The sequence below is a fragment of the Brassica napus genome, chromosome A4, assembly GCF_020379485.1.
Source record: "Brassica napus cultivar Da-Ae chromosome A4, Da-Ae, whole genome shotgun sequence".
Classification (NCBI taxonomy): domain Eukaryota; kingdom Viridiplantae; phylum Streptophyta; class Magnoliopsida; order Brassicales; family Brassicaceae; genus Brassica; species Brassica napus.
Genome location: NC_063437.1, coordinates 12,625,423 through 12,636,304, shown reverse-complemented (window position 1 = coordinate 12,636,304; position 10,882 = coordinate 12,625,423). Strand labels below are relative to the sequence as shown.

General features: G+C 36.5%; 1 protein-coding gene across 1 annotated transcript; it reads right to left on the bottom strand.

Moving 5' to 3' along the window:
- Nucleotides 1-296: 296 nt before the first annotated feature.
- LOC106449801 (transcription factor bHLH18-like) lies at nt 297-2,660 on the bottom strand. Its single transcript, XM_048778163.1, has 4 exons — nt 2,613-2,660; nt 1,994-2,470; nt 1,295-1,672; nt 297-362 (listed from the first exon to the last, which is right to left on the bottom strand). The coding sequence occupies exons 1-4, from the start codon at nt 2,658-2,660 to the stop codon at nt 297-299; spliced, it is 969 nt and encodes a 322-aa protein (XP_048634120.1).
- Nucleotides 2,661-10,882: the final 8,222 nt, after the last annotated feature.

Genomic DNA, 10,882 nt, shown 5'->3' with positions numbered 1-10,882 from the left:
TAAAAGAATGACATCCATAAATTTAACGAAATGCTTTAAACTGCAAGAAATAATCAAGTAGCCGCGAAATTTTTTTTATGTCTACTAAACTTTGATGACATATTGGTGTGTTATGGACATTTAAACAACAAGAAAAGGTTCTACAAATGACTTAGGAACCTTCATACAAATCAATCAACTAAAAAACAATCAATCAACTAAAAAACACTTTCATGTAAAATCAATTTTAGATTCTTGGGTCGTAGAAATCGTTGAGGAATGTGAGTAGATATGCAATATGGAACCAATCACATCAACTATGATAAACCACAACTCAAGCTCTTCACAACGTCCTCAACTTTCATATCAAAATTGCTCGTCTTCTGCAAAAGCATACACAATATAATTTAGAGTTTTCGAATAATGTGATTTTAAGACGAAAGTTATACTACTTTTGAAATATGCTCCAGCCATTAAAATGATGAATATAAATTAATTCAAACTATGCCCTCTCTATTGAACCGTATTCATGATCATTTCGACCTACATGTCTAAATATTCACAAACAAACAACTGTTCAACCTATTTCCTCCAAAATATTATAACTACTAGTTATTATATATAGACTTATTCTTGGGTTCACTCCCTAAGTTGAACCTCTAGGTTCACCAACCAATAGGATTATGTTATTTTAAATTTGATATCTTTTATAAAAGGAAACAAAATATTGTTAAGTTATATTATGTTTTTAAAATAAAAAGATAAAAAAATAAAAATAGTAGTAATTACAAAAAAAATATTTTTAAGTCGTCAGGAAAAAACTAAACCCTAAATTCTAATCCCTAAATCCGAAACCCTAAACACTTGGGTAAACCATAAATCTTTGGATAAATCATAAACTATAAATCAAAAACATTAAACACTAAAACACTCAAGGTTTAGGATTTTAGTGTCTAGTGTTTTTGATTTAAAATTTATGATTTATCCAAGGGTTTAGGATTTACCCAAGGGTTTAGGGTTTACCCAAGGATTTAGGATTTACCCAAGGGTTTAGGGTTTCAGATTTAGGGTTTAGGGATTAGGATTTAGGGTTTAGTGTTTTGCTGACGACGTTAACAATATTTTTTTTAAAAAATCTTTTTTTTGTAACTACTATTTTTTTTACCTTTTTATTTTAAAAACATAAAATAATTTGACAATATTTTTTTTCCTTTTTTAAAAAATATCAAATTTGAAATAATATAATCCTATTGGTTGGTGAACCTAGAGTTTCACCCTCTATAACTCTTATATATAGTTTTGTATGCGAATATACCTGAGAGATGATAGAGATGTCGAAAGTGGGTCCAAATGGCAAGACACTGCTGTTGGTGATAGACAAACCAAGCTTTTCAACCTCACTCATAATCTTGATCAGATTACAATTTTGCTTCTCGCATAGGATCTTAATAAGAACATCGTTTCCTGAAACCCTAACTTCCATCTCTGGAAGATTCGAGCTCGAGCAGTCACGATTTCCATCAGAGGAAGATGAGGATAATTGATAATTTTCATCCAAAACCAGCTGAGATTTTTTCACAAGAACCATTGATTCCATTGTTCTTTCTTTCTTTTGTTCTTCATACTCTTTCACACTCTCTTGGAGGTACTTTATATGCTTTATTGCATCTCCCAACACTGAAGCCTTGTCCATCTATAAAAACATATATGAACATAAGTCAATAGCATGAGACATATAAAAGATTCATTGAAAATGAATATCCATGATCAAGCTGAACGTCCATTGTTTTTTTATAGTAATAACCTATTATTCTTATATATATATGTGTTGGATTGTTATATATTTGGATTTTTAGACAGTCAGTTCTGACCAAAGAATCTAGTTTCATAACTGGGATATCCCAAGAAAATCTCAAACACAGTTTAATGTCTGGTTAACTAAGAAAAGAAATAACAAAGGTCCAGTGAAAATCGATTTCTTGCCTCACTAAATAGAACGGTTATGTATATGTACCTTCTTTAGACCAGGAATCTGGGCGGAAAGAGCTACAAATCTTTGAGTAAGTTTTTCTCTGCGTTTTCTCTCAGCGAGTATGTGATCTTGAGCATTTGATTGGCTTCGAGTTAAGGGTTGAGCCCTCTTTGTCCCTCTTGTTATCAGATCTGGTGATCCAACTTCTTTCTTGGGGCTAAATATTAAGTTCGGAGAGTTGTGATTCATTACTTTCAATCCTGTCTTTTCGAAAGAAAGAATTCTAGAAGGTGGCTGAGATTGTGGAGGAGGATTGTAAGAAGGACATGGATATAACTTTGGTAATACGTGAGTGGTCTTGAGGATCTTTGAAGGTTTCTCTTCGAGCAAATCATCATCACAAGAAGCATCAAAGTTATAACAAGTGGTAGTATCATCAAGAGATGAGAGAGATTGTGGGAAATCTCCTAAGAATGAGTTCATGTGGTATTGGTGGATGATGCTATACTCCTCTATATCCTATAGAAAGAACAAATAGTTAAGACTCATGAACCAAGGAGGGAAGAAAGAACATGAATATAAACTATATATAAAATCATAAGATAAAAGAGAGACATGTATAAATATGTATGTGTATATGTATGTATGGGTAGAAATATACCATTTCAGAGGACCATTTGGTAGAGAATACGTTCATTGTTGTGGCCATGTTTGCTAGCTGCTTAGAGAGAGAGAGAGAGAGAGAGAGAGAGAGAGAGAGAGAGAGAGAGAGAGAGAGAGAGAGAGAGAGAGAGAGAGAGAGAGAGAGAGAGAGAGAGAGAGAGAGAGAGAGAGAGAGAGAGAGAGAGGAGAGAGAGAGAGAGAGAGAGAGAGACTCTCTGATCTCTCTCTCTCTCTCGCTCTCTCTCTCTCTCTCTCTAGTCTCTCGCTCTCTCTCTCTCTCTCTCTTCTTTTCTCTCTTCTCTCTCTCTCTCTCTCTCTCTCTCTCTCTCTCTCTCTCTCTCTCTCTCTCTATTGAGAGAGAGAGAGAGAGAGGTGCTAATATGGCTGACCAAGATAAATGCAGCTATATATACAACTCCGAAGTTATGTGTACGTGTAAAAGACAATCAAATACAGTTAGATATTGGTCGTGATTTTACTTTTAAAAAAACATAACTGATATTCTTAATACTCAAAAAGATCTTGATACCAAATGCGTATCTATTACAAAATTTGAAGATTTAAGATGGAAAATACGAGATATAGTGAATAAATTGTGCAAATTTTGTAAGATTTGAAAAGGCTCTTATTATTATTGTTAGTTATATATTAACACAAAAAAATGAGGATTTACATATTGAGTAGTACACGGATAGGAACACGGGACTGGATCCAAAGTACCTAAACAAGGTTTTAAGTGACGAAGGATCTTGTCATTAAGGGTTTGAGGTGTAGGCGTGTAGCAAAGCAAGCAACTTTGATATTCATATTTCAAGAGATAACTAATTATGTTATAAATAAATTTAAACCAAATTCAAACCAACAAAATCAAGAAAATTTGTTGTATATATACATTATATATTTATTATATATATTGGGATCAACCATACATCTTGTTAATATTTAATTTAGCGCCAACTGTAATAAGATAATATATCGTTTTGTCGCGTACTAAAATTAATGTAGGTTAAGAAAAAGATTACGAAATCTTCAAGGAGACTTAATAATTCACCTTCTTATTTATCTTCCAAATGTATTGCCAACAAGAATGTATTCAAACAGTTAAATCTTGAATATTTTTGTAAACAACGCTCGCTATTTAATTCATTATTAGAGATAAACAAAGATTTTACTCTTCATCCACAATAGATGAGAGTCCAATCATTGTTCGTAGAGAACAAAGTTCATTAGTTTTTTTGGTGCTTTTTAAAATTAAGTGTGGCGCCAACCTAAGATCTCCCCTTGATTTTTTTCTGTATTTTCTATAGCACAGACTAGGCGTGAACATAAAATTCGAACGAAACCAAACCAAAAAAACTGTTATGTATCCAATCTGAAATGTAAAAAAGTATCCGAATAAATTTTATATGGTGTTATAAAACATATCCAAACCCAAAGTGTTATTAGCCGAATCCGAACGAATAATTAAAAAAATCCAAAAATTGAAAAATCCGAAATAATATCCAAAGAAACCGATCCGAATGTCCAAATTAGTATGCAATCTAAATATTTGAAACATAAATATATACTTCAATCAATTTCCTATTTATTTTGATATGATATCTAAAAGTAAGTATTTAAAATTTAAATAAATACCTTAAATACCTAACGCTATATATACACGTATATGTTTATTATGTTTTGCTTTTAAAATATAGGTTTTACTTCGGTTTATCCGAACCGGTCTGATATAACCTAAATTTGAATGATATATGATTATTTTATGAGTTTAGGATGTGATACAAATTAGAACTGAATCCAAAATATTCGATCAGACTCTAACGGGTATCCAAATGCCCATTGCATACTGTAGTTATGGCATTGTTACTACATTTATTTTGTTACCTGTCAAGTTCAGTTTCACACCCATCACTATACTTGGGTCGATTTTAAGTTTTTTAGAAAAATTAAGAATTAGATTTTAAGTGTTTAATATTTATACTTTTCTTTGCTTTAAGAAAATGTGCCTTTGTAAACCATATCCTCTTTCAAGGTTTGTGGCTACCGTTTTATTTCGGTTTAATGAAGTGGTAAAATGCATAGCCTTATCTAAATATTTAGGAATAAATGGACAAAAATGAAGTGCTTGTAAATATTTATTCGAGAGACACATCTGACTCTTTTGAGGGTATAGTGTCTTGTGCAACCGTGGTATTCTATACATATATAGTCTCACTAAGTTAACAAAACTCGTTATATATGGGGCACATAACGAAATATTGGAAGTGTTGAAATATTCAACCTTTCAAAAAGAAGAAACAAAGCACGTGCGTTAATGTAATAATCTATGTGAGAAATGACAGGCAGGAGACAACTAATTTTCGGTCCCTCTATTACCTCGCCCCATGATGGAAGATTGGAAGGCAACTTGAAACCAAGATTCAAATATAAATGACTAGGTTATTTAACTATTTAACTCATTGTCGAAAACTTTTGAATATATGTATATAAATGTGCACATGATTAGGGTAAAAGAACATTTTTTATTGTTCAAGATCCAAAATCTCTATTGTGAAATAGTTTGTTGGACCCGTATCTCTGGTGTAACGTGAGAAGAAAAAAATGATTGCAATTTGTAATTATCTACTAATATTTACAGAAAGTAACATGTACCTACTGCTGCATAATCAATTTATATTCCTCTATTATCAATCACTGTTGGTTTAGTGATTAGGAAAAACTATTTTCTAATTTTCATTTGGATTATTTTGTCAAAAGGACTTGTATTATCTTTGGATATTATATTTCTTTCTCCTCATTTTTTTTTTCAAAAGCTCATATGGATTCACACCGAAAACGGGCAACGTTCGGTTGACTATCTTGCAAAAACATCTCTACTTACCGATGATTAAACGAAAAAATGAACCAAGACAAAGAATCTTTGGATAAAAATAAGTTTTTCTTTTGGATTCGGAAATCTATTTTTTCTTCTTCTTTTAATATGGTTAATAAATATATTTCTTGTTTTTTTTTTTTGAAAAAAAGCTTTTATATATATATATATATATAATGGCCACAAGGACAGTTTTAAGTGGGCTCAGCCCATTACAACCTTGAAATCACAGAAACCATAATTAGGAAACAGAGATTGGGAAGTGGAGTGGTTTATGCGATAAGTCGATGTGAGGGAGAGGGGTAGTCGTAGAGATTGCAGGTTCTAGAGCCAGTGTTGGATCATGAGAGATGAGAGTTTTGGATTGCTGTCTCTGATACAAGAGATCTTGTTTCTGATGAGGGAGGAAGCTGTTTTAGAGATTGAGGCTGGTTGGCGGAAGAGTTGTCTGTGAATTCTTGAATTTCTTTCATTCCAGAGGAGATAGATCGCTGTCTGCCAAGCCAGGAGGGAGAGTAGTCGGAGGTGGCGGGGTAGAGTTAGAGATTGCATGGCGTGGAGACATTGAGACCATTGCCTCACGGGAGCGCAGCCTGCCTTGGTTGCCAAGAATTCCCACACTGTAAAAGAGAATGGACACTCAAAATATAGGTGGTCTCTTGATTCAGCAGTATTGTTACATAGTACAAGACTGGGTCAGTTTGGAGTCCCCATCCTAGTATCCTGTCCTTGGTTGGACATCGATTTAGGACCACCAGCCAAGTGAGGAAGTTTTGCTTTGGTATTCCCCTTGAAGTCCAAACCGCTTTTAACCAAGGGACCTGAGGTTTGTGTTCCTTGATTAGATTGTATATCATACCTGTGGAGAATGATGTCAATTTGATGTCTTGCGGTTGCCAGATATATGTATCTTCAAGGTCCGTAAGGGTGATGGTGGTGAGATGGGTGTGGAGGCGAAGTTGCTCTTCAGAACGAGGGTTCGGTAATGACCAGTTGCCATTCCGATTGATGTCCGCAACCGTAGCTTAGCGTCGAGTTCCGAGGGTCGATTGTGGTGGCAGATTCAAGAAATCTTTGATGCAACCAAAAGGACTCCAGTTTTCGAACCAGAATAAGGTTTTTCTACCGTTTCCCAGCTTTACTTTTATCCAATTGAAGACCAAGTCTCTGCATCGAAGTAGCTTCCTGACAGTGTAAGAATGAGTTTGCTTCTCTCGCAGGGTCCAAAAGTTGCTAATGTTGCCTGAGAGGATTTGTTTGATAAACCAAGCTACCCATATTGATCCTGCTCTGAAGAAGAGGAGCCATATTAATTTGATCAGACATGCTCTATTCCAGTGGACCAGATCACGCACTCCCAAGCCTCCTTCAGCCTTCGATAGAGTTATGGTTTCCCAAGCAACGCGTGCTGAGTGATGTCCTTCTGTTGTCCCACGCCAAAGGTATGCCCCACATAGAGAGTTGATAGCGTTTATGCATTGCTTAGGAATTGTGAAAGTAGCGCACCAGAAATTTGATATTCCAGCAATGACAGTGTTTATCAGGAGGAGCCTTCCTGCGAAGGAAAGTGACTTCGCAGTCCAACTATTGACTTTCTGCTTCACTTGCTGTATCAGGGGTTCGCAATTGGAGAGGGAGAGTTTTTTGGTGCAGAGGGGGACTCCTAGGTATCTGACAGGGAGAGTATCTTGCGTTAGTCCCGTTTCCGTGGTAATCTGGGCGACTTCCGCAGGGGTGAGACCGCAGGTGAAGAATGAAGTCTTTGAAATGTTAACCGAGAGGCCCGACACCAATGCGAAGCGATCGAGAACGCTGAGGATGTTCTTCACAGAGTTGACTGATCCATCACAGAATATGAGTAGATCATCTGCGAAACACAGATGGGTTAGCTTTGATTCTCGACAGTGATGATGATACCCAAATTCTCCTTCTTCAGCCGCTTTGTTCAAGAGAAGGGAGAGGCTGTTCATTGCTATCACGAAGAGATAAGGTGAGAGGGGGTCTCCCTGTCTGAGACCACGATTACTCCGGAAGTAGCCTTGCACCGTCCCGTTGAATCCGATCATGAAGGAAGGCGTGGTGACACAAGGATATGCCCAGGCCAGAAAGTCATGGGGGATATCAAGGTCCTGGAGTAAGTTGAAGATGAAGTTCCAGTTGACAGTATCAAAGGCTTTGGCAATATCAACCTTTAAGGTGATTCTCTTGGGCCCTCTATCTTTGTGATATCCATGGATAATTTCCGAGGCCAGTACTGTGTTTTCAACTAGGAGTCTTCCTTGGATAAAAGCAGTCTGATTTGGTAGGATGAGAGAGGGGAGTAGAGGCTTTAGACGCTTGACCAGGAGCTTTGAAATGACCTTGAAGATGGTGTTACAGCATGAGATAGGTCGATAATCAGTTATAGCAGAGGCTCCAATGGTTTTTGGGACAAGGGTAAGGATGGTTGCGTTAGCTGCTGGAGGGAGAAAGCCAGATACAAAGAAAGACTGGATACTTCTGATGAATTCGGCTCCTACAACCTGCCAAGCGTGTTTGAAGAAGCCTGAGGTGAGGCCGTCTGGGCCCGGGGATTTGTTCTGGTTTAGTTTAAATAGCGTCCTGCTGATCTCCTCAGGGGTGGGGAAGCTAGACATGGAGAGAGCAAGCTCCGGAGGGCATCGAAAGTCAGACATCTGGTGGATCCAGCCTGGTGTCGGAGGTTGAGTTGAAGTTGTCTGAGGAGCGAGTAGCTGCTGAAAGTGAGAAACTGCCACCGCTCCCATCAGGTTAGGGTCTGTGATTATCTCACCAGATGGCAAGCAGAAAGACCTGATAGAGTTGATGGAGTTTCTCACTTGAGTCAGGCGATGAAAGAATGTTGTGTTGTGGTCACCTTCCCTCAACCAATTTATTCTGGAGCGCTGACAGAAGTAACTCTCCTCAATGGCTCTGAGGAAGTTCCAGCGTTCAAGTAGTTCTTTTTCCTCTCTAAAGTTCGCACTGGTTGGGTCGTTTAGTGCTTTTACCTGCGCAACATTAAGCAAAGTGTTAGCCTCTCTAACTCTCTCTTGGATATTAGAAAAATTGTCTCTATTTAGCTTTTTAAGATCTCTCTTTATTATTTTCAGTTTCACACAAAGATGAGAAAGATCCCAAGCAATGCCTCCGGCCTGATTCCAAGCAGCGTGGACTGTCTGGTAGAAGAGAGGGTGCTTGGTTAGGTAGTTGTAGAACTTAAATGGCTTGGTTCCGGAGGTTGGGAGGTGGACAGCTAGGTTAAGGAGGCCAGGACAGTGGTCTGAGATTTCAGGAGGTAGAAAGGAGGCTTGGCTTTGGGAAAAAGATGAGATCCAGCTATGGTTAACGAGGAAGCGGTCTAGTTTTTTGGCGATGGGGAGGGCTGGGCATTTATTGGTCCAAGTGAAGACAGGGCCATTATATCTGAGATCAAATAACCCAAGATCAGCTAGGGTGCCTCTGAATTCAAGCATGGGGGTATCAAAACAATTTACTCCTGGTAAGGAGTGCTCTGAGAAATGGTTAATCTGGTTGAAATCTCCTCCCATAACCCATGGGGTCGAGTCTAGGCTTAGTGTTTGCTGGAGGTTTAGAAGATCTACCCAGAGGTCAGATCTCTCAGGAGAGGTGTTCGCCGCATAGATGGCAGTGAATGTGAATTTGTGGCTGCTCCCGATGCTTATCTCACAGGTGAGAGACTGGCGAGTTTGATGGAGTAGAGTAACTGAAGCAGGGTGTTTCCAGATAATAATGATACGACCATCCGGGTCAGAAGCATGATTGGATGCGTAATCACAGTCTCTGCAGGTTCTTGTCATTACATAGTCCAGCTGGGGTTCCTTGATATGGGTTTCCAAAATATATTTCTTGTTTTGGGAGTACGTTTTGGATATCATACACGAAATTGGCAACGAAAAAGAACAAACAGAAGAAGACAAAAGGGTCTATTAGAATAACAAAGAAGCTCTTACGATAAGCATCTGCCGTTTGTTACGTTACAAGGGAATATAGTTAGTCTATTTTTTTTACAATTATGTGCATATTTTTGCTTGTCACTAGGTGTTGGTTGATGGATTTGGGATCAAGGTGGCCAATTATTCCTGGGCATGCTTTGGATTTGAGAGTACTATTTCATCTGAAATTCTCAGCTCTTGACTTAATAATGACATAATCATTAACCAATACAAAGTCTTCAAGACTGAGTTTCAACCCCAAGTACAAGAAAATAAGACATAAATAACTCAGATTCTTTATTATGTATCAATGAACCATATCAAAAGAAAAGCAAATGACTTATTTACTTGTAATTTGTAAGGGAATTTTATTTTATGGTTTTTAGTTTTTATATTTTTATCTTTCTTAAAAAGGTATATACTATTTTATTGATGTTTGGTATATGTTATTTTCTTAAGAACCTAACTGGGTTATTCAATGCAAACCCAGCTTCTTCCCAATAAGAGTGTTGTTCTTATCATTTTTTGAAGCGTCGACCTTTTCACTTCAGCTAAGCTCTGACTTCGCTACAAACTCTACATTCGCTCTATCTCATCGTCATCACTACAACAACAAATATTTATTTATTTTTATCAACATGATGCAATATGCGAGTTTGAACTTTGAACTTACGTGGTGAACATCGCACAAACACAACAATAACCACGTTTTATCCCTTATATACTAAATCATAAGTAACCTAACTAATTAAAATCTGACACATGGCATTGGCATTTGATTTATAAAAAAGAATATAAAAAAAACATTTCAACTCCTAAAAACTTGCAGATTATCTTTCACATGTTCAAAGTGAACTGTGAGAATTACAAACCGTTTAGTTTTTTTTTTTGGTAAAAATACAAAAAAAAAAAAACGGAATGACTCTATATAATTAACTCCCCAACACTATTAATCTTTTGGTTTATTATGGATATAAGGCCAAAAAAAACCAGCTCATTTTTTCCATTAAGAAACGTGAAGATGGTGGTAAATCAGGGCTGTGTGGACGAAAATAAGGTATATTGTTAATAGATGTTGTTTATCTTACTATCCACAATCCGTAGTTCTGCGAATACAAATTAACTCTTCAGCATAGCGCCCATGAATGGTAAGAGACCATGTATGTAGGGTTAGACATTTTTAACCAAAACTAGATCTCGATCCGCGCAACCGCGCGGGTTTTTTTTTCATTTATTTTTATATAAACATTTTGTTTTCAATTCTAAATTGGTATATATTATAATATATATATCTATCAATTTTTAAAACATGATAAGTATACGGTATATTTTTTTATTGAATAAATTGTTTCAAAATTTCACATGCATTTGTATTTTCTTCTATACATATATTTTCGGATTATTATTTTATTATTAAAATCGTAACTATATATATATATATAT